Here is a 25000-nt window from a genome sequence, read left to right as displayed (position 1 = left end):
AGGAGTCAGAAGAAGAAGACTGAGAGTGAGAGGGGGAATCCACAGAGGAGGAGAAGGAGGTGGAGGCCGAGGTGGAGGTAGAGGGAGAGGAAGACCTGAAGCCGGAGAATATGCTCAAAGAAGAAGAGGACCAAATTTATCAAATGAAAGTCTGTCTGTTGCTTGCTGAGCTAACAGTGTTATGCACACTACTGTAGTAGCATGAACACTTGTGATTCTCCATGTCGACATGTTGACTGATTTGGGTATATGGAGAGAAATAAATGATATTTTCCTCAGTCTGCAGCGTTGGTCTTGTGTAGTGTTTGGTGAACTTGTAAATTTGCACTTTCTCTGTGTACTTCATTTACAGTACTCTAATCACTGAGAAGTAGAATTGCTAAAAGTGTTTCAGGTTAGCAACAGCAGTGTGTATCTGGTTCAAACGTAATTACAGTTTTTTGATGGCTTAGGCACACTTTTTGTAACTTTTGGCTATTTTTGCAAAACTCTACACACAATTAAGAAAACCTTTCACCAAATCAGCAAAACATTGTAGTTCTCTTGCAAAAGCTAATAAACCTTGCTTAACTCTTCAAACCTTTGTAAAAATTGTATTTTCGTATCAAACAGTTAACACAAGCCATCACATTAATAAGCACACAATGCGCCAACTACACACTGATGGCATGAATAGAGAACACATCTGGCTTTTGCTTTCTCTGTGCACCACGTAGGCTCTGTCAGTTTGGGGTCATTCTGTTTTTTCCAAGTCAAAACACTAAATACTAATCAGTCTATGTGTCGTCTCTCTGGGTCCGGCCACAAAATTTCGTCTACATCACATGCAATGTCCTCTAGTCCAAGGCACCGGGGAACATATCTCCTTGAATGCCGTATCCAGCCCTGACATGATGCCTGGTCAATATCCCCACATGCCTCCTCCACTGCCTGTAACAGGGCTGTAACGGTCATAGACCTTCCAGCGCCAGGCAGAGAAGAACTCTTCAATTGGATTCAAGAATGGAGAGAATGCGGGGAGGTAGAGTACAGTGAAGAGTGGGTGATCTGTAAACCAGTTGGGGTCCAAAGCAGCCCTATGGAAACTAGCATTGTCCCATATGATGAGGTACCTGGTCTGCTCTGGTCTCTGAACATTAGTGAGCATGTCATGTAAGGTGTCCACGAATGTAATGATGTGTGCAGTGTTATATGGGCCTAGGGTTGCATGATGGTGAACGACACCATTTTGACTTATAGCTGCACACATTAGTTATGTTACCACCACGTTGTCCTGGGACATTGATTATGGCATGGTGTCCAATAATGTTCCTGCCACGTCTCCTTGTTTTAGTGAGGTTAAAACCTGCCTCATCCACCAAAAGCAGCTCATGTCCCATGGCATCTTCCTCCAGCTCCATCCCTCTCTGGACAAGACCAAACAAATGCAGCACAGCAGGCCCATGCACAGCTCTACAGGATGCACTTCCAGATTCAGTACCAATGATACTAGAGCTTACCTGCACATAGTCATATCCCAGTTGTTTCACACGTTCACTGTTCCTTTCCAAAGGGACTCTGTAGATTTGTTTCATTCGGATTCTGTTGCGGGCAAGTACACGACATAATACATAATGCTCACATGTTGTATGTTTTGGAAGGTGGTGTCATCCTTAATTATGCGCTGCTGTATTTCTCGTAGCCTTATGGAATTATTTGCAATCACCATATTGACTACACGGGTCTCTTGTTCTGCATTGAGCATTCGTCCTCTGCCCCCAGCATCTGGACGTCTAGCAATTCTGTAAAGTAACAATTTCAGTATTTGTACGTGTATGGTATTGTTGTGTTTCTCATTAGAGTATGGCAGTGCTACAAAGCTTATTGCAGAGTGACTGTACTAACCGATTCTGATTTCTAAATGTCCGTATGATGCTTGCTGCAGTGTAGCGGCTCTAGGCTGAACTCTGGCCAGCTGCCCTCAGGGTCACTCCATGGTTGATTACATGGTCCACTATTGGAGCTCTGATGGCATCAGGAATTCTATTTCTTACTCTTCTTACCCTTCCTCTTCCTCTGACTTCACCTCCTTGTCCTTGTCGTGGTAAATACGTGTCGCATTTTGATTGGTTGTGTTTACAAAAGGAAAGCAAGTCACTTCCTGATAGATTTGTGTGTCTTAGGTAGAGAATTGTGTGTAATGTTTTGAAAAAAGTGTTTCATGCCATTAGAAACTGAGTGAAAGGCTGAGAAACAGCTCCTGGTTTTGGAGATTTGGGGTGTAGTTTATCACTTTGAGTGAGAGGTTTCAAAAATGGTGTGACACGAAAAGATTTAGTGTGTAAGCAGTTGGAAAAAACTGTAATCTGAGTGTTTTTTGTGTGTATTTTCTGACATTGTTGTAAAGCACGTTGAGCTGTAACCTCTGTCTGACTACTATTTTACTGCAGCACATTTACAGATAGTTTCACCATGGTAACGACACGGTCAGAGACTGCTCCTGCTGCCAGGGAATTATTCAGGACTCAAGTTCACACGTGTGTGTGTGTGTGTGTGTGTGTGTGTGTGTGTGTGTGTGTGTGTGTGTGTGTGTGTGTGTGTGTGTATGTGTGTGTGTGTGTGTGTTGTGTGTCTCTGTGTCTGTGTGTGTGTGTCTTGTGTGTCTCTGTGTGTATGTATGTGTCTCTGTGTGTGTGTGTCTGTGTGTGTATGTGTGTGTGTCTCTGTGTCTGTGTGTGTGTGTGTGTATGTGTGTGTGTCTCTGTGTGTGTGTGTGTGTGTGTGTGTGTGTCTGTGTCTCTCTCTGTATGTGTGTGTGTCTGTGTGTCTCTCTGTGTATGTGTGTGTGTCTGTGTGTCTCTCTGTGTATGTGTGTGTGTCTGTGTGTGTGTGTGTGTGTGTTTGTGTGTGTGTTTTGACAAACTGACATACTTTACTGAAATAAGATCCCGCGGTGGACACAGGAAGGGGCGGGACTTCACCTCTCTGTTTCTTAAATATTCTTAATGTCTGTGACATCACTTCCTGTCAGATTATTTCTATAATTGTGTTTATTTCTTCCTGTTTGTGTCCCATGAAGGTTTTCTTCTGTTTGTTTGCGGTTTGATCGTCAACATCCACAGTGACCACATCCTGCGCAGCCTGAGACGACCAGGGGAGACCATCTACAGGATCCCCTATGGTAAGACCTGATCCTCTACAGTTACACCCTGATCCTCTATGGTTAGATCCTGATCCTCTATGGTTAGACCCTGATCCCCTACGGTTAGACCTGATCTTGTATGGTTAGACCCTGATCCTCTATGGTTAGACCCTGTTAGACCCTGATCCCCTACGGTTAGACCTGATCCTCTACAGTTAGACCCTGATCCCCTACAGTTAGATCCTGATCCCCTACGGTTAGAACCTGATCCCCTACAGTTAGACCTGATCCCCTACGGTTAGACCATGATCCTCTACAGTTAGACCATGATCCCCTACAGTTAGACCCTGATCCTCTATGGTTAGACCCTGATCCCCTACAGTTAGACCTGATCCCCTATGGTTAGAACCTGATCCCCTACGGTTAGACCCTGTTAGACCCTGATCCCCTACGGTTAGACCCTGATCCTCTATGGTTAGACCCTGATCCCCTACAGTTAGACCCTGATCCTCTATGGTTAGACCCTGATCCCCTACAGTTAGACCTGATCCCCTATGGTTAGAACCTGATCCCCTACGGTTAGACCCTGTTAGACCCTGATCCCCTACGGTTAGACCCTGATCCTCTACGGTTAGACCCTGACCCCCTGCGGTTAGACTCTGTTAGACCCTGATCCCCTACAGTTAGACTCTGTTAGACCCTGATCCCCTACGGTTAGACCCTGACCCCCTGCGGTTAGACTCTGTTAGACCCTGATCCCCTACAGTTAGACCCTGTTAGACCTGACCCCCTAGTCAACAGCCTTCCCTTCTCATACTCGGCCCTTTCTCTTTCTCTCAGGGGGAATGTTTGAGTTTGTGTCTGGCGCTAACTTCTTCGGAGAGATCGTGGAGTGGTGTGGTTACGCCCTCGCCACGTGGTCGTTACCGACCTTCGCCTTCGCCTTCTTCACCGTGTGCTCCATCGGGCCCCGGGCCCTCCACCACCACAGGTACGGTACTCTCTTCACCACCACAGGTACTCTCTTCACCACCACAGGTACAGTACTCTCTTCACCACCACAGGTACTCTCTTCACCACCACAGGTACAGTACTCTCTTCACCACCACAGGTACGGTACTCTCTTCACCACCACAGGTACTCTCTTCACCACCACAGGTACAGTACTCTCTTCACCACCACAGGTACTCTCTTCACCACCACAGGTACAGTACTCTCTTCACCACCACAGGTACGGTACTCTCTTCACCACCACAGGTACTCTCTTCACCACCACAGGTACAGTACTCTCTTCACCACCACAGGTACTCTCTTCACCACCACAGGTACAGTACTCTCTTCACCACCACAGGTACTCTCTTCACCACCACAGGTACAGTACTCTCTTCACCACCACAGGTACAGTACTCTCTTCACCACCACAGGTACAGTACTCTCTTCACCACCACAGGTACAGTACTCTCTTCACCACCACAGGTACGGTACTCTCTTCACCACCACAGGTACGGTACTCTCTTCACCACCACAAGTACGGTACTCTCTTCACCACCACAGGTACGGTACTCTCTTCACCACCACAGGTACAGTACTCTCTTCACCACCACAGGTACAGTTACTCTCTTCACCACCACAGGTACGGTACTCTCTTCACCACCACAGGTACAGTACTCTCTTCACCACCACAGGTACGGTACTCTCTTCACCACCACAGGTACGGTACTCTCTTCACCACCACAGGTACGGTACTCTCTTCACCACCACCACAGGTACGGTACTCTCTTCACCACCACCACAGGTACGGTACTCTCTTCACCACCACAGGTGCGGTACTCTCTTCACCACCACCACAGGTACAGTACTCTACTACCACCACAGGTGCGGTGCTCTCTTCACCACCACAGGTACGGTACTCTCTTCACCACCACCACAGGTACGGTACTCTCTTCACCACCACCACAGGTACGGTACTCTCTTCACCACCACCACAGGTACGGTACTCTCTTCACCACCACAGGTACGGTACTCTCTTCACCACCACCACAGGTACAGTACTCTCTTCACCACCACCACAGGTACGGTACTCTCTTCACCACCACAGGTACTCTCTTCACCACCACCACAGGTACGGTACTCTCTTCACCACCACCACAGGTACAGTACTCTCTTCACCACCACAGGTACGGTACTCTCTTCACCACCACCACAGGTACGTCTCTTCACCACCACCACAGGTACGTTGCTCTCTTCACCACCACAGGTGTACGGTACTCTCTTCACCACCACCACAGGTACGGTACTCTCTTCACCACCACCACAGGTACGGTACTCTCTTCACCACCACCACAGGTACGGTACTCTCTTCACCACCACCACAGGTACGATCTCTTCACCACCACCACAGGTACGATTCTCTTACCACCACAGGTACGTACTCTCTTCACCACCACAGGTGTGAGTACTCTCTTCACCACCACAGATACAGTACTCTCTTCACCACCACCACAGGTACGGTACTCTCTTCACCACCACCACAGATACGATTGCTCTCTTCACCACCACCACAGGTACGGTACTCTCTTCCTACCACCACAGGTAAGTGCTCTCTTCACCACCACCAGGTCGCGGTACTCTCTTCACCACCACAGGTGACGGTACTCTCTTCACCACCACAGGTACAGTACTCTCTTCACCACCACAGGTACGGTACTCTCTTCACCACCACAGGTGCGAGTGCTCTCTTCACCACCACAGGTACGGTACTCTCTTCACCACCACAGGTACAGTACTCTCTTCACCACCACAGGACGGTACTCTCTTCACCACCACCACAGGTACGGTGCTCTCTTCACCACCACAGGTACCGATTGCTCTTCACCACCACAGGTACGGTGCTCTCTTCACCACCACCACAGGTACGAGTACTCTCTTCACCACCACCACAGGTACAGTACTCTCTTCACCACCACAGGTACAGTACTCTCTTCACCACCACCACAGTGCGCATTACTCTTCACCACAACAGGTACGGTGCTCTCTTCACCACCACCACAGGTAATCGCTCTCTCTCACCACCACGGTACAGTACTCTCTTCACCACCACAGATACAGTACTCTCTTCACCACCACAGGTACAGTACTCTCTTCACCACCACCACAGGTACGGTACTCTCTTCACCACCACAGGTACAGTACTCTCTTCACCACCACAGGTACAGTACTCTCTTCACCACCACAGGTACAGTACTCTCTTCACCACCACAGGTATGGTACTCTCTTCACCACCACCACAGGTACGGTACTCTCTTCACCACCACAGGTACGGTACTCTCTTCACCACCACAGGTACAGTACTCTCTTCACCACCACAGGTACAGTACTCTCTTCACCACCACAGGTACGGTACTCTCTTCACCACCACAGGTACGGTACTCTCTTCACCACCACAGGTACAGTACTCTCTTCACCACCACAGGTACAGTACTCTCTTCACCACCACAGGTACGGTACTCTCTTCACCACCACAGGTACAGTACTCTCTTCACCACCACAGGTACGGTACTCTCTTCACCACCACAGGTACGGTACTCTCTTCACCACCACAGGTACAGTACTCTCTTCACCACCACAGGTACGGTACTCTCTTCACCACCACCACAGGTACAGTACTCTCTTCACCACCACAGGTACGGTACTCTCTTCACCACCACAGGTACAGTACTCTCTTCACCACCACAGGTAAGTGCTCTTCACCACCACAGGTACAGTGCTCTCTCCACCACAGGTACAGTACTCTCTTCACCACCACAGGTACGGTACTCTCTTCACCACCACAGGTACGGTACTCTCTTCACCACCACAGGTACGGTACTCTCTTCACCACCACAGGTACAGTACTCTCTTCACCACCACAGGTATGGTACTCTCTCCATCGTATGCAACGTTTTGTTTTTCTGGGGAAAAGTTTAAAATTCAAAACGTTTTGCTCGTCTTTCTTGACATTTTTGTCACCTTTTTCAAAGTTTTTGTCACTTTTTTCAACGTTTTTGAAGCATTTTTCACTTTTATCCATGTTCTTCACTTTTTCCGATGTCAAATTTTTTCTGCACCTTTTGATATTTTTGTGGGGTTTTTCCCACGATTTTGAAGCTTTTCTGACATTTTTGTCAATTTGTTCTTTCAAAATGCTATAAAATTTAATAAAACACCCAAATTCAATGAAAGTAGTGAACTGATAATTTTCTTTTTACCTGTGAAGAGAGTTGTACAGAATATTTTTTTTTTTTATTTGCTTAATTTTTTTTTTTTAAATGGGTCAAATTTGACCCGTGCAGATTAAAACATTGTGATATTTCCTATAGCTTTCTTTATGATACGTTTCTATATGACTACAGGGATGCTAACAGCTAGCTTGGCATTAAGTTACAAGCAAACGTCCTGGTTCTAGTGGTGTTTCTGATGTCCTGTTGATGGACCAACCCTGAGCTAACATTTTTGTCACTTCTTTGTCGTATTTTTGTCTTATTTTGCATTTTGGCACTTTTTTGGCACTTTTTTCGTCAAATTTGTGCCATTTTTTGTCACTTCTCACTTCGTTTACACGCAAACGGAGAATTCTCCTCTGAAAATGAGTCTTTCTAAAACCTCTGGCCAGGTAAGAGTGGAGATTTTTGAAACCTTTGTTTGCACATTTGCATGTAAACTGAGACAAACGGAGGTTTAGGCAGCCGAGGAAGTGAGGAAGAGAAGAGAGAGGAAGTGATTGGCTGCTGTTGTTGCTATTTTGTTGAATTCTGATTGGCTAACGTGGGCTTGAGCTTCTCGGTACACCACCACCTACAGGTCTGGCGTGCTCTTGACGCCATATATACACGGGTACATGTAAACGAACACTTTTCTTAAAACTGACAGCTGTGCACGATGTTATTTTTGATAACGGAGAGGTTGAAATGTCCGTTTATGAAAAGAGCCGCCCACATGTAAACGTAGCATAACTGTGTTTCCGCTGTGTGTTTGTGTCTTGCAGAGACTACCAGCAGAGGTTTGAAGACTACCCACGCTCCAGGAAAGCTCTCATTCCTTTCATACTGTAACAACGGAGGAGCCTCGACGGGCCAGAACTGATCGCCTGCAGCTGTGTTTTTCTGACGTTTTTGTTACATTTGTGCCACTTTTTTCATTGCATTTTTTTCACTGTTTTCATCACATTTTTGTCACTTTTTTCCAGATGTGTATAGTCCAGGTGCCAGAAAGTAAAAATCCTGCCATGTTTTTGGATCTGCCTCTACATCTAGAACAGGTGTTTTCACTAACGAGCTCATCTACCTGGTAGAGGAGCTGGTTTAGTGATGGTTGGGACAGCTGCTGGACAGGATTTCTACCGAATGGCACCTGGACTATACACCTCTGCTTTTTTCATCACATTTTTGTCACTTTTTTCGTCGCATTTTTGTCACTTTTTTCGTCACATTTTTGTCACTTTTTTCGTCACATTTTTGTCACTTTTTTCATCACATTTTTTGTCACTTTTTTTTCGTCACATTTTTGCCACTTATTTCGTCGCATTTTGGCACTTTTTTTGTAGCATTTTTTCTTGAATTAAAGCATGTTAATAAACTCGATGTGATTCTTCTTCTCCAGTCTGGCCCTTTGAGAAACTCTCCTCCTTTAATGCATCAATTAATAGAAAACAAACATAAATAACATATACAGTATATTATTCTACAGAATCAGGACTTTTACTTTTGGTAGTTTAGGTTTGTTTTAATGCCGATACTTTTGTACTTTTACTTCAGGAACATTTTGAATGCAGAAGTTTTACTTGTAACAGCATATTTCTACACTGTGATATTAGTATTTTTACTATAGTAAAACATTAGAGATCTTTTTCCACCTTTTCACCCTCCTTCAATATCTTCAACTGAATGAAACTGGAGCAAATGTGACACTTTTCAAAGGAGTTTATGAAGATAAGGGACCTTTGCTTTCTTATATTTCTTATATATCTTTCTTCTTATACTCTTACATTTGAGTTTGCTGCTATAAACCAAGGCACATTATCTCCTGTATGTGAAGACTTACATGGTAATAAACCTGATTCTGATTCCTGAGTGACGTGTGTGTGTTTTTGGTTAATCTTCATGTAACACAAATGTTCAGTGTCAGTTAGAGTCCACTAAAAGTTCTGTTGTTGCTGCTGACAGACTCAGATTATTACTCTAAGTGTCTGACAACATTATGGGATGGATCCCTACAGAGATAGACCTTTTAGTTAAAGAGTAAGATCCTTTTAGTTTAACATGAAACAGCCCCGAAATCACCATCACCAAACTCCACCAGACTCCATGTAAATAATCAGGACTTTTAGCGTGTATAGAGCCAGCATATCTCCACCAGACTCCATGTAAATAATCAGGACTTTTAGCGTGTATAGAGCCAGCATATCTCCACCAGACTCCATGTAAATAATCAGGACTTTTAGCGTGTATAGAGCCAGCATATCTCCACCAGACTACATGTAAATAATCAGGACTTTTAGAGTGTATAGAGCCAGCATATCTCCACCAGACTCCATGTAAATAATCAGGACTTTTATCATCGTAAAACACACTTCATTCAAAGTGGACAGAAACTAAATAAAACTATCAAAAGCCGTCTTGGTTCATCTTTCCACTGTTCCAACAAACATAGTTTAGTATAATCTAGTAAATTATGAAATAGTGAGGGAAATGGGACACGGTGCGGTAGTGTAATAACACAGTATAGAATAACATAATATAATATGTAGTATAGCGCAGCAATATAACATATTATAAAACAATATTTACATAATTTGCATGAGACCAAATATTTTACGAAATACTTAAATAAGAGTGACACGTAAAAAAAGAAAAAAAATATGTTCGTGCTTTTATTTTGAAGTATGTAATTCACCGTGCGTTCATGGACATCGGAAAAACGTTTTTCCGAGTGAAAACGTCACCATTCACGTAACGTCCTGTGGGAATCAGAGGAGGGAAATTCGGGCTGGATTTTGATACCCGAGTTCCCCAGCTGGTGACGTGTTGTTGACAAATGACGTCTGATGGAGGTTCACTGAACATATTTCAATGACAATAAACTGTTTATTGTGGACAAATGCCTCTGCCAAGAAACATACACAGACATAACACACACAGACACACAGACACACACAGACACACACACACACACAGACATAATATGTTTCAAATTATTCATAAATAGGCCTATGTATAAAAAACACCTGGCGATGTGCTGTTTGGATGCTCGCATAACAAAAGAGCAGAAAATCTTTTTGTTATTGTGGCCTCCATGTTTTCACCACCTGATGCTCTCGGCTACGGCCGACCGTTGGTGGCAGTCATGCAACAAGTTGTTACGCCAAACGCCCAATATAACAGAAGAAGAAGAACACGCATCCCGACCATGTGAACGCTGCCAGTCGGAAAAACAACGTAACCAGGGGGGCGGTGCCTGTTATTCCGAGGTGGCATGAACGCAGCATTATTCAACCTGTGTGTGTGTGTGTGTGTGTGTGTGTGTGTGTGTGTGTGTGTGTGTGTGTGTGTGTGTGTGTGTGACGTATATTGTGCGAGACGAGACATGTAGTTCACTAAATTATCTTTTAAACTGAAAAACATCAGATGTGTAATTCATGGCTCAATTCAAATGCGTTTGTGCTTTTATTTTGAAGTACGTCGACGCAAACCGGAAACATGCGCAGCGTTGGGCTATATTTTGTACGTAGCCGTTGAACAGAATCGACGTGCGTACGCTACGCAAGACATCTTACGTTAATATCCACAACAAACATGGCGGACGGTAAGTTAATTGTTGAACATTGATCACCTTTTTCGCCGTTTTGCCGTATTTGCGTTTGTTTACTGCGTGTTCCCGGTTAGATTTGATGATTTTGAGGACTCAGTCGAAACCACAGCGGTGGAATTTATCCGTTAGTGACGTTCAATAACCGGATAGAGAGCGTTAGCAGGTAATGTGATGCTAAGCTAATTTACCGGCGCTTAAAATCGCCGATGGATGCTAAAAATGAGTAAAATATGTTAGGGGTTTGGTTCAGTAACGTTCTCAGTTAGCAGCGAAGACACAAAGTTTAATAAAATAAGCGTATTAGTCAGATTTTAGCCACTTTATTTTTAATAGTCGTTCTTTTTAATAAGATAGTAGCTGCACTAGTGTTCTCCGGCTGAGTTTATTCATACAGCAGACTCCGGATACTCTGCTGCGCTGAATCAAGTTTCTGTGAACCAAACTCCGTTCAAAAATCAGCTAATTTAGCGATTCTTTACTTCTGGGCGTGTACCGAAGTAAACTGAAGGGTAACTAGAAATCATTAGGGTATGCTCGTAAATACGGCAATGTTTTATTTTATTCTTAATGTTCCCTAACCCTTGAGTTTAGGAGTTTCTTTTGCACCAAACTCCATTCAAATATCAGGCAGTTTAAGGACGTTTATCCACGTTCTGCTGTGTGAATGAATGGGCCAGTATTGTCTGTAAGGATGAATCCACTGGTCTCCAAATGAGATCTGTGACATATTTGATTATCAGTCAGTGATCTACTGTAGTAGATGTAAATGATCAGCTGATCCTCAGTACGACTCCTACTGCTTTAGTGATCTATAATCGATTAACCCTGAAAGCTAAATGCCCGGTTTTTACACACAGACCGTTTAACGTAGGTCACGTGGGTTATTATATGAATGAAACGGGTGTAACCTGCAAATACTTCTGCAGCATAGAGTTGGGTCACGTTCAGGGATAGGTGGTTGCCATGGCAGCGCTGATGCAGGGCAACCACCTATCCCTGTAAGCACGGTTTTTCGTGTGTGTGTGTGTGTGTGTGTGTGTGTGTGTGTGTGTGTGTGTGTGTGTGTGTGTGTGTGTGTGTGTGTGTGTGTGTGTGTGTGTGTGTGTGTGTGTGTGTGTGTGTGTGTGTGTGTGTGTGTGTGTGTGTGTGTGTGTGTGTGTGTGTGTGTGTGTGTGTGTGTGTGTGTGTGTGTGTGTGTGTGTGTGTCCAGAAGCTAAGACTCAGTTGATTTCATTAACTAAAGTGAAGAGAAGTCTCAGTGTCTGGTTTTGTCTTTCAGATCACACAGACGCAGATCACTCCATGGAGGGACACACTCCTGTGAGTACTACACAGTACACTATAGTACTACAGTACACTATACTGTAGTACTGTACTACTGTCATCAGAGTTACAGAAGATGCCCAAAGGCACTTCTCACTGGCCCACTGGTACTTTAGACTAGTAGTTGTTTGATGGACCTCTCTCTCTAGCTGTGTTAGGTCTGTCTGTCTGTCTGTCTGTCTGTCTGTCTGTCTGTCTGTCTGTCTGTCTGTCTGTCATGTATATAGTTTGTTCAACATTTTGTAACAGCGTTCCAACTCTTCCAATCACTATATAGCTCACTATAAAATACCCACAATGCACTGCTAATTTGAGTGTACATGTAATGTAATGTGATGATGATGATGATGATGATGATGATGATGATGATGATGATGATGATGATCCTCCTGCAGGTGTCTGAGAACCCTCACGCAGAGTACCTGACAGAGAACATCCAGGTAACACACACACACAGAAACACACAGAAACACACACACATACACACACACAGAAACACACAGAAACACACACAGAGACACACACACAGAAACACACAGAAACACACACAGAGACACACACACAGAAACACACAGACATACACACACACACACACACACACACACACAGAAACACACATACACACAGACAGACACACATACACACAGAAACACACACACATACACACAGACAGACACACACACAGACAGACAAACAAACTGACACACACACACACACACAGACCGACACACACACACACAGACCGACACACACACACACAGACCGACACACACAGACCGACACACACACAGACCGACACACACACAGACAGACACACACACAGAACACAGCACACACACACACACACACACACACAGACACAGAAACACACACACACACATACACACAGACAGACACACACACACAGACACACAAACTGACACACACACACACACACAGACCGACACACACACAGACAGACACACACACAGACAGACACACACACAGACAGACCGACACACACACAGAGACGCACACACAGAAACACACACACAGAGACGCACACACAGAAACACACACACACACACAGACACAGAAACACACACACACACACAGACACAGAAACACAACCGTGGCCTTTACACACCAGGCTGTGTCTGAGTGTATTTTTATCTCAGAACGAGAACATGCTGCGGCGTGAATAAAGACATCAACCAATCACGTTCTGAGGATCATAAAACAACAACCTGGAGGCTGTACAGACGGAAAACTTTATTAGTCCTTTCAACATCGACAAAGGCAGCGTTCAGAGACACTCTTCCTGTTCTTACCTTTCACAATAAAAGCCTCTTAATGTTACCTCTTTCTGTCTCGTCTGGCCCAGCGACAGATGAGCTGCTGCCAACATCCAAATCTCTCTCTCTGTGTCTGTCTGTCTGTCTGTCTGTCTGTCTCTCTCTCTCTTCAGCAGCAGGTGAGCTGCTGCCAACATCCCATTAACTGTTATTAAACTGTCTCAGATTTGCATCACTGCCGATGTGCGTAGTTTAGATTTTTGCGTCTCTTATTCATCCCTGGTGTGTAACGGCCTGAGAGTGCGCACACACACACACACACACACACACACACACACACACACACACACACACACACACACACACACACACACACACACACACACACACACACACGTTGAGACTGAGACATCTTGCTTATGCCCACATTTCTTCCCAGTGCTAAATCCATGTTCCAGGTAATCTGCTGAACCATTCGTGCATTTCTTTCCTTTCCATTCCACTGCAGGGGGACCTTCCGTTCGTTCACTGCTTGGTCACTGCCACTAGGTTGCTTCGGCCTACTAACCTGGACCACTACAAACTTCACACCCTATGGACCTACATCCTGCTCGGGGCTGTCAGCTCTTTCATGCCAAGGACAGATTACACACTACACACTTACACTACCTGCCTTCTGGGCCTGCCACCTGCTTCTGGACATACACACACACTATACGCTGACACACTACACTACCGGACACTACACACACACTAGACACTACACACACTGTACTGCCTACTACACACACTACCTCATATGCACAACTTCCTGGGACCACTACACACTCATACTACACACTAGACACTGCACTAGACCCCTACACTGGACACTTCTAGACACTACTGGACACACACTGTCTACAGACACTAGACACACTGCACCACTGGACACTACAACACACTACTACCTAGACACATACCTGGACACTGACACACTGGGCACACTGGACACTCACACTACATACACACAAAAATAAATTTTACACACACACACACTATATAAAAAAAAAAAAAAAAAAAAAAAAAAAAAAAAAAAAAAAAAAAAAAAAAAAAAAAAAAAAAAAAAAAAAAAAAAAAAAAAAAAAAAAAAAAAAAAAAAAAAAAAAAAAAAAAAAAAAAAAAAAAAAAAAAAAAAAAAAAAAAAAAAAAAAAAAAAAAAAAAAAAAAAAAAAAAAAAAAAAAAAAAAAAAAAACACTAGGGTTGGGCGATGGAAAAGATCATCGGATATTCTTGTCCTAACACCTCGATGTCGATATTCTAGGGTTGACTACTGGTGCTTTAACAAATATCTTCACACTCAGATTTTAGATGAATAATCCTCAGTAATGTGGATATAATGACTAAGGGGGTAAAGGTGAATAACAGAACAGCTGGAACAGTCTGGTGAGGTCAGAACATGACATCACTTTACTGTAACGCAGCCTTTACAACCAGGAACAGACTCTTCTGTCATATTATGATATCACGATATCCAAAATCTAAGACGATATCTAGTCTCATATCACGATATAATATAGATATATTGCCCAGCCCTACTATACACTACACACATCCTACACACACTACACTACACACATCCTACACACACACTACACCCCTCCCCCCCCCCTACCCTGTGTGATGCAGACTTGTGTTGTGTGTTGCAGACCCCCCAACCCCATCGAGTACCTGGCAGCCTTCCTCCTGAAGAACAAGGCCCAGTTTGAGGAGAGGAGTTAGAACTCGTCTGTCTTCGTTTTCAACTGTTTGTTTTTTTTAAATCCACAATAAACCTGTTGGTGTGTAAAAGGAACTCTCTGTCTGTCTGTCTGTCTGTCTGTCTGTTTTTATTATATAATATTTAAATGAACTGGTAGTAAATGGTTGTATTCCAGGAGTCAGAAACCTGTCTGCAGACTCATGGGAGGCTCCTGTTTTTAGGGTTCTGGTCCAGTTCTTACTCCTTCTGGTCCTCTGGCTTCCCACCTAACCTAAAGTCTAAACCGAATTTGACTTTCATTCAATTTGAAATAAAATGAAACGATAAAAAGTGCTGAAAAAGACGACCCAATAGTTTTAATTTTAGACCCAGAAAAACGAAACCTTGCACGGTCGACAGGAAGACCACACGAGGGTCGAATGGTCATGCCAACAAAGTAGTCGCTTTTCGGCGAAAATCGCTGTTTTGAACGGGAAAACGTCATCCACGTGAATCGTGTAGATCTGAAGAGTTTTTATTTCGGGGGATGGGGGGGGGGGGAATTTTCAAAAACCTACTGCGGTCTTCTTCACAATAAAACATCTTTGGGATAGGTCACGCGAGCCATTCGGCCAATCACAATCACGGTCATTGGTTTTGAGGTAAATGCTGTTATCTGCCAACAATATAATTGTTTTAGGGCTGGGAGAAAAATCAGCATCGTAGTATCGCAACTTTTTCTGTATCGATACACAGACGCCAAGTATGGAGATATTATGATATATATGTGTTGGTCAGTCTGTCTGCTTGACTATCTGATTTTGCAGCTATATAACTGAAGTGAGATGAACAAACAGAGAAATGTATCTTTTTAGATAAAACAGATGTTGACAAAGTTTCCTTTTGGGGACATCTTTTGAAATTTTAAAAATTTTGAAGTTGGAAAAAAGGTAATACATTGAAATACAACGCAGAATATTGCAATATTTTTAAAATCGCAATAATATTGTATCGTGACATAAGTATATCGTAGCGTGAGGCCTCTGGTGATTCCCACCCTTAATGTTAACACGTTTAACGTTATAATGGAAAAGCAAGCTTGTCGGCTAATGTAAGATCAGCGAATTGTGTTGTTAGCCTACAATGTTAGTTCAATGTGAAGGATTTTGGCCACCTCCTCCACTGCATTAGTATTCTTATCTGATGTTTAATGTGTATCTTGTCGTAAGATATGAGTGAAATGAAACGAGACCCATTGGTGTCTGGTTTAACGTTAATGACTAGGGCTGGGTACCCAGACCCGGGGCTAATACGGCACCGGTGCCTGAACGACCGGTATCTACCGGACCGAATAGCAACGTAGATTGGCAGCAGGTAACGTTAGCCTACCGTTAGCTAGCAGCAGGTAACGTTTGCCTACCGTTAGCTGGCAGCAGGTAACGTTTGCCTACCGTTAGCTAGCAGCAGGTAACGTTTGCCTACCGTTAGCTAGCAGCAGGTAACGTTTGCCTACCGTTAGCTAGTTAACACTACACTCGACAGCAGGTAACGTTAGCTACCGTGACCGTTCAAACACTTACCTACCGGAATTAACGTTAGCCTACCGTTAGCCAGTTAACACTACGACCCGGCTGAGTTAGGCAACAGCCTACCGTTAGCCAGTTAACACTACACTTTCGACAGCAGGTAACGTTAGCCTACCGTTAGCTAGTTAACACTAACACTCGACAGCAGGTAACGTTAGCCTACCGTTAGGTAGTTAACACTACACTCGACAGCAGGTAACGTTAGCCTACCGTTAGCCAGTTAACACTACACTCGACAGCAGGTAACGTTAGCCTACCGTTAGCCAGTTAACACTACACTCGACAGCAGGTAACGTTAGCCTACCGTTAGCCAGTTAACACTACACTCGACAGCAGGTAACGTTAGCCTACCATTAGCCAGTTAACACTACACTCGACAGCAGGTAACGTTATCCTACCGTTAGCTAGTTAACACTACACTCGACAGCAGGTAACGTTAGCCTACCGTTAGCTAGTTAACACTACACTCGACAGCAGGTAACGTTAGCCTACCGTTAGCTAGCGGCTGGATTAAACACGGTTACATTGACAGCTAAACGGTGTAGAAGTGTGTCTGTATTTCACCGGGGAGGATTCTAACACCAGACTGGAGCTGCCGTTGTGATATTGCGTTCACTTGAAACTCGCCTCGCCAGCCTCGTGCTGCATTCAAAGTTATTGTAAAATACCCTTTTCCCATCCAGTGGTTGTTTTTGTTGTTTAACAGGAATTTACTGGTGAAAATAAGTGGTGTGACCTTTTTCAGCCCTTCTGAGTTTGCAGGTATGAATGTAGCTCTGCTCTCGGTCTCTCTTTCCAGCCCCGGCCGGGTTCTTGTTCTGGAAACGTCTTTCAATGTTGCTTTTTTTTGTAGTTTGCCAATTTCTCGCCGCAGGTCAAACACACCAGCAAACCAAAACTAGAAGCTAAAAGAGGCTGAGAAGCTGCGATAGAAAAAGAAAATATAAAGAAATCTGAGTTTTTTAAATCAAGAATCGTTTTTGAATTAAAAATCAATTTTGAATCAAATCTTGAGCCTAAAAATCTAATCGTGACATTTTGTGAATCGTGCACCCCTATTGTCAACTATTATATTGTTGACGTATAATGTGAAACATATACATTAGTCAGTTATCTTGAGAAAAGGAGACAAAGTTCTTTACCGAGATGATTTGTTGTTTGTATATATATATATATATACACACAAACATATATATATAAATAAAAAATATATTTTTTATGTATATGCGACCGTAAAATATCTGTAAAATAGTTTGTGGTGTCTTGTAATCCCATATGGGATGTTTGTTATGACAACCAGCGGGGGAGGGGGGCGGGGGGGGGGGTTAGGGTTATCCATTGGGCCACCATCCGTAATGTAAAGTTGGAGTATTTTATTATTCCTTCAGCTCATTACAAGTTTGACAGTTTGACTTTATTGCACAAAAAGCTACGGTGAGATGAAACCAAACTACACCTGAGTCATTATTACTACAAAATATATAAACACCCCCCCTCCCTCCCTCTCTCTGCCCCCGCTCCCTGTTGACTGGTACAGTGTGGAGGTTTCCTCTTCTTTATTCCATCTGCTAGCAAACAGAAACATGTCTAAAAGCTGCTGTGTCTGTCTGTCTGTGTGTGTGTGTGTGTGTGTGTGTGTGTGTGTGTGTGTGTGTGTGTGTGTGTGTGTGTGTGTGTCTGTGTGTGTGTGGTGTGTGTGTGTGTGTATCTGTGTGTGTGTGTGTGTATCTGTGTGTGTGTGTTGTGTGTGTGTGTGTGTGTGTGTGTGTGTGTGTGTATCTGTGTGTGTGTGTGTGTGTGTGTGTGCTGATATTCACTACCAACAGGGTCAAGGTCCCAGAACTTAAAAAATTGTTTTTCTAAGGTAACGTTATGTCAGATGTTACGTACAGAAAGCATTTAGTTACCAAGTCAAACATCCAGATGTCAGTTTTAGGCTGACTGACGTAACGTAAAACTGAGCTTTTATGAAGACAAGCTGTCAGTCAGCCTAAAACTGACAGCTGGATGTTTGACTTGGTAACTAAATGCTTTCTGTACGTAACATCTGACATAACGTTACCTTAGTGTCTCTCTCCGTTCTCTCTGCTCTCTGACATGTTTCTGTAGTTAGCTAGCAGACGGAACAAAGAGGACGAAACCTTCACGTGGTACTAGCCTTGGCCTGGCATTGGCCCTTCTTTGTTGGGCCGTGCATTTGTGTTGGGTCCAGTCATGTGACCGTCTCTACATTAGTTAATGTACTACAGTTACAGCCGGGGGGGCTCGGTTGGAAACTTAGACATGTTTTTAACATCTCCAGTCAGCGTTTAGCACTGACTCAATGCAGGGCCCTATGGAATCTGTCTTATGGTTTTTTTAAATCTACGATTTTACGAGACCGATTCTATAGGGCCCTACGTTAAGTCAGTGCTAAACGCTAACTATAGATGTTAAAATATGACTACGTATAAGTTTCTGACGGAGCTGCTGCCTCCCCTCCCCTCCAGCTGTAACTGTAGTTTAAAAAAACATCTTGAAATCCATCAACACTAAACTGGAGGAAACCCTCCAATATACATGAACATGTCTGCACAGTCCTCGCAGCATTGCACAGCTCTGAAGAACGCAGCGCTGTCCATCGCCTTGGTAAGTCAGAGCTGAACAAGTCTCTTGAATGAGACACCAGAAGGCCTTCGAGCAGCTTCTACAGAGTCCAGCTGATCTTCATGAGTAACTGTGACCTGGATGACTGAGATCCTCACAGACACGTTTATTCCAAATTATTAATACAATGTTAAATATACAAATCAGCTTCCAGAGCAACAAATCAAAGCAGCTGGTGTAGTGTTAAAGAGGGAAGAACCTGCGTCCGTTACAGAGAAGTGTCTGACTACATTATGAAGAAATAATGTCAGCAGGACTTTAAACAACATGCTCCAGGTGGAGAACAGACACCGGCAGCCAGGACAGGACACAATAAAAAGCTTAAATCTCCAGAGGGAATCTTTACAGGTCTGTTTTGCTCGGACTGACGGCAGCGTCAGCCAATCACACGCAGCCGCGCTGCTTGGAGTAACAAAACGTCACGGCGAGCGTTTGAATTCAGAGACTCTAAACGAGTTACAGGATGTTTAAACTAGTCGTCAGCAGGTATCAGACAACGCATCGAGTTCCTCAAACAGACTTTTAGAGAAGGTAGGAGACAGGAAGTAGTCTTTGTGTGTTACATCAATGCTGGCCCTCAGATGGCGAGGGTTTGGGACTTGCTCTCAGATAGGAGGGGTCTGGGGCTTGCTCTCAGATGGGAGGGGGTGGTCTTTGCTCTCAGATGGGAGGGTCTGGGGCTTGCTCTCAGATGGGAGGGTCTGGGGCTTGCTCTCAGATGGGAGGGAGTAGAGCTTGCTCTCAGATGGGAGGGAGTAGAGCTTGCTTTCAGATGGGAGGGAGTAGAGCTTGCTCTCAGATGGGAGGGAGTAGAGCTTGCTTTCAGATGGCGAAGGTGTGGGGCTTGCTCTCAGATGGGAGGGAGTAGAGCTTGCTCTCAGATGGGAGGGAGTAGAGCTTGCTCTTAGATGGGAGGGTGTGGGGCTTGCTCTCAGATGGGAGGGGGCGGGCCTTGCTCTCAGATGTAGAACTGGTTGGCAGCCAGGTTGTCCATGAAGGGCTGAACCAGGAAGTCAGTGGAGAAGTAGAACACCAGGCCGAAGGTGATGGAGATGGGTAGCGCCGGCAGAGCCTTCTTAAAGATAGCGAGCAGCAGCAGCGTCAGGCACAGACCCTGGGAGACAGAAAAGGTTAAGTTACTCCGAGATTTCACCAGGCAGAAACCAAACCACCGGCCCGTTCCGAAGATGCCCGCGCTCCCAACGCTGGATGAAAACGTGTAAAGATTACAACCGGTTGAGATGAACAACGAATGGCGTCGCAGCTTTTGAACATCCGAGGTTGTTGTTACTACGAGTGTATTTATTTAAAGAGATTTCTTTCTATTCATTTAGTTATTTTCAGATCTTGGGGATTTGTTTGCGTACATTTTGAGAAAGTTTCTTTAGACTTTAGACAACGGATGTTGACATCGGGAACTTTCAATGTTGGAAAGTTGTGGTGTAGATTTTAGGGAGCAAACAAAAAAACAAACCAGACCGATGTCATGAAGTGGCGTATGTATGACACACCAATTTGCACGCCATTAATGGCGTGTTATCAAGACGCATACTCGCTTTTCAGCATGTTTATCAACACCGTTTGGCCTCCACTGACTTACATTACCTTGCGATTGCGTGTGAATTGACACCGTAGCGAGTAGTATGAAAGGATGGAAATCCACATGGGGAGGTTGGTCGGGGGGGAGGAGGGGTCAAACAACAGGACTCTCACCCAGGAGACCGGGGATCAGGTCCCGCATGTGCCGTTTCCTAAACCCAACCGTTTCTTGTTTTCCTAAAACCCACATGTGGCATAGTCTCGCGATAACACGCCACGTAGCTTTAGAAAGGGCCAAGTGGCGTGCATGTCTACGCTGTGACGTTGCACACTGCCATCCGCTGTATACGACGTAGACATACGCGCGCATAGCTCATAATGCGTGCAGATAACACGCCACTCGGCTTTAGGAAAGTCATGATGCCACGTTGAACAAAACTACAACTTACGATAAGAATGGCGACAAAGCAGGCGAGCGTGGTGTTCCAGTCTCCGCCGGTCGCGGCAGCTTTTCCAACCAGAACGCTGTAGAAGATGAAATCCCCGAGGCCGAGCTTCACCCCCCCTACACACAGAAAACACAGCGTTAGTTTCCTACGGACAGAAAATCTGAGGTTCTGGCTCACAGGGATTTCTTTAAAAGGGTCCCATGGCATGAAAATGTCCCTTTATGAGGTTTTCTAACATTAATATGAGTTCCCCCAGCCTGCCTATGGCCCCCCAGTGGCTAGAAATGGTGATAGGTGTAATCCGAGCCCTGGGTATCCTGCTCTGCCTTTGAGAAAATGAAAGCTCAGTTGGACCAATCAGGAATCTTCTCCTTATGAGGTCATAAGGGGAAAGGTTACCTCCCCTTTCTCTGCTTTGGCCGCCCAGAGAATTTGGCCCCCCCATGAGAGAGAGACATCATGGCTTTCAAACGAGCAAAGTGGCAGTTGGTCAAGGCCATAAACGTTAAAAACTTTTATATTAAAGTAAAAAAAGTCTTAAAAAACATAAGAGCAAAAAAGTTGGCTGTGCATTCGGACCCAAACACACTTTCTAAAGGTGCGTTTGACGTCTGGGACTTAAACCTGCGAGTGTTCACAGAGCGGATCTGAACTTACGGTCTTCCTCCAGCTCGCTGTCTGTAAACGGCCGGGGCTGTCGGCTCTCAGGCTCCGCCCCCCCGCTGCTCTCAGGCTCCGCCCCCCCACCGCTCTGCTCCGCCTCCTCGTCTGGAAAACACAACGGCAGAATCCCAACAAAATGATTAACTCAGTCAATAACAGATAACTTTATCTATATGTTTCACAAGATTACAATCGGTTAAGTGCATGGTACAGATTGGTTTTGATTGTCCTGTAATGAACATGTGCGTTGTGATGTCGGACCTGTTTCGTGTCCGGAGCGCTGAGCGTCCGCTGGGCTCGCCATCCCCACTGTCCACATCATGGCCGCTGCACACAAACACGCAAACAAACAGACTCAGATTATTATTCTAAGTGTCTGGATGGATCCCTACAGAGATATCCTTTTAGTTTAACATGAAACAGCCCCGAAATCACCATCACCAAACTCCACCAGACTCCATGTAAATAATCAGGACTTTTAGCATGTATAGAGCCAGCATATCTCCACCAGACTCCATGTAAATAATCAGGACTTTTAGCGTGTATAGAGCCAGCATATCTCCACCAGACTCCATGTAAATAATCAGGACTTTTAGCGTGTATAGAGCCAGCATATCTCCACCAGACTCCATGTAAATAATCAGGACTTTTAGCGTGTATAGAGCCAGCATATCTCCACCAGACTCCATGTAAATAATCAGGACTTTTAGCGTGTATAGAGCCAGCATATCTCCACCAGACTCCATGTAAATAATCAGGACTTTTAGCGTGTATAGAGCCAGCATATCTCCACCAGACTCCATGTAAATAATCAGGACTTTTAGCGTGTATAGAGCCAGCATATCTCCACCAGACTCCATGTAAATAATCAGGACTTTTAAGCGTGTATAGAGCCTGGATATCTCCACCAGACTCCATGTAAATAATCAGGACTTTTAAGCGTGTATAGAGCCAGCATATCTCCACCAGACTCCATGTAAATAATCAGGACTTTAGTGTGTATAGAGCCAGCATATCTCCACCAGACTCCATGTAAATAATCAGGACTTTTAGCGTGTATAGAGCCAGCATATCTCCACCAGACTCCATGTAAATAATCAGGACTTTTAGCGTGTATAGAGCCAGCATATCTCCACCAGACTCCATGTAAATAATCAGGACTTTTAGCGTGTATAGAGCCAGCATATCTCCACCAGACTCCATGTAAATAATCAGGACTTTTAGTGTGTATAGAGCCAGCATATTTCCACCAGACTCCATGTAAATAATCAGGACTTTTAGAGTGTATAGAGCCAGCATATCTCCACCAGACTCCATGTAAATAATCAAGACTTTTAGCGTGTATAGAGCCAGCATATCTCCACCAGACTCCATGTAAATAATCAGGACTTTTAGAGTGTATAGAGCCAGCATATCTCCACCAGACTCCATGTAAATAATCAGGACTTTTAGAGTGTATAGAGCCAGCATATCTCCACCAGACTCCATGTAAATAATCAGGACTTTTAGCGTGTATAGAGCCAGCATATCTCCACATGTAAATGGGTGAATTAAGGGTTTATTTCAACCAAACCAGAGTGGTGATTGTTGGAACAGTGGAAAGATGAACCAAGACGGCTTTTGGTAGTTTTATTTAGTTTCTGTCCACTTTGAATTAAGTGTGTTTTATGATGATAAAAGTCCTGATTATTTACATGGAGTCTGGTGGAGTTTGGTGATGGTGATTTTGGCCTTCATACTGCAGCTTGGTTCTGGTTTAATACTGGACCAGTTTCAGAGACTGTTGCTCCATCAGACACAGAAACATGGAGACAGAGAGTGGGAGAGATGAACTCACAGGAGTAGATGAGGGCGGGGAAGATGGGCTCGTTGCGTTCCTGTGCCGTCTCCACCAACATGCGGAGAGGACCTTTAGGGGACAGGACGGCCACCAGGTCTGCAACAACACAAACAACCACAGCAATGCATCATGGGAACGCCGAGACCTCAGCAAACAGTTCAGCTCCACTGACGTTTGAAACTTTATTTAAACTGTAAACTGTCAAAACTGTGTGTGTGTTTCTGTGTGTGTGTTTCTGTGTGTGTGTCTGTGTCTGTGTCTCTGTGTGTGTGTGTGTGTGTGTGTGTCTCTGTGTGTGTGTGTGTGTGTGTGTGTCTCTGTGTGTGTGTGTGTGTGTGTGTGTGTCTCTGTGTGTGTGTGTGTCTCTGTGTGTGTGTGTGTGTCTCTGTGTGTGTGTGTGCGTGCGTGCGTGGCGTCTGACCGTAGACGGAGATGGCGCCCAGGATGACCCAGGCCGACCACTCGGGGAGGTACTTGATGAAGACGAGGGCCATGAGGGCGCTGATGAGGATGAGGTAGGCCTGCTGCAGCGCCAGCGGGCCCTTCCAGTGGATGCAGATCATCCCCACCCCCCCGAAGTTCCAGATCACCACGGCAACCGTCGGGTAGTCCACCGCCACGTTGTACGTCTTAAACACCTCGCTGGAGACACAGGAACACACAGCGGCATGTTACCACGGCAACTCTTTAACACAGGACCACACAGCGGCACACATTACCACGGCAACTCTTTAACACAGGACCACACAGCGGCACACATTACCACGGCAACTCTTTAACACAGGACCACACAGCGGCACACATTACCACGGCAACTCTTTAACACAGGACCACACAGCGCTACATGTTAACCTTGTGTGTCTTATCGCTGTGGTGTAAATAAAGTTTCAGGAGGTTGTTGTGTTGTTGTGTTTAAATAAAGTTTCACAAGGTTGTTGTGTTGTGTATGATTAAAGTTTCAGAAGGTTGTTGTGTTGTTGTGTGTAAATAAAG

The 25000-nt window shown here is 44.7% G+C and overlaps 3 protein-coding genes across 3 annotated transcripts in view; 2 read left to right on the top strand and 1 right to left on the bottom strand.

Annotated features, from left to right (window-relative positions):
- Positions 1-8336, top strand: part of srd5a2a (steroid-5-alpha-reductase, alpha polypeptide 2a) — a 15958-nt gene extending 7622 nt beyond the window's left edge. Inside the window, exons 3-5 of the mRNA XM_039816505.1 lie at positions 3059-3160; positions 3962-4112; positions 8145-8336. Of these exons, the coding sequence (XP_039672439.1) occupies positions 3059-3160; positions 3962-4112; positions 8145-8211 (320 nt within the window). The 3' untranslated portion in view covers positions 8212-8336. The remainder of the gene's footprint in view (positions 1-3058; positions 3161-3961; positions 4113-8144) is intronic.
- A 2523-nt stretch (positions 8337-10859) lies between these two features.
- Positions 10860-15398, top strand: dpy30 (dpy-30 histone methyltransferase complex regulatory subunit). The gene is made up of 5 exons (XM_039805900.1): positions 10860-10960; positions 12246-12286; positions 12685-12729; positions 14072-14082; positions 15253-15398. The coding sequence occupies exons 1-5, from the start codon at positions 10951-10953 to the stop codon at positions 15323-15325; spliced, it is 180 nt and encodes a 59-aa protein (XP_039661834.1). The 5' UTR covers positions 10860-10950; the 3' UTR covers positions 15326-15398.
- Positions 15399-19606: 4208 nt separating this feature from the next.
- psen2 (presenilin 2) overlaps positions 19607-25000 on the bottom strand; it is an 8619-nt gene continuing 3225 nt past the window's right edge. Inside the window, exons 3-8 of the mRNA XM_039808845.1 lie at positions 24429-24649; positions 24005-24103; positions 22429-22494; positions 22162-22272; positions 21505-21620; positions 19607-20630 (exon numbers count right to left, since the gene is read on the bottom strand). Of these exons, the coding sequence (XP_039664779.1) occupies positions 20475-20630; positions 21505-21620; positions 22162-22272; positions 22429-22494; positions 24005-24103; positions 24429-24649 (769 nt within the window). The 3' untranslated portion in view covers positions 19607-20474. The remainder of the gene's footprint in view (positions 20631-21504; positions 21621-22161; positions 22273-22428; positions 22495-24004; positions 24104-24428; positions 24650-25000) is intronic.

This window comes from Perca fluviatilis, chromosome 1, assembly GCF_010015445.1.
Source record: "Perca fluviatilis chromosome 1, GENO_Pfluv_1.0, whole genome shotgun sequence".
NCBI classification, from domain to species: domain Eukaryota; kingdom Metazoa; phylum Chordata; class Actinopteri; order Perciformes; family Percidae; genus Perca; species Perca fluviatilis.
Note: the sequence above shows the minus strand (reverse complement) of the source record. Positions and strands in the feature narration are given on the sequence as shown.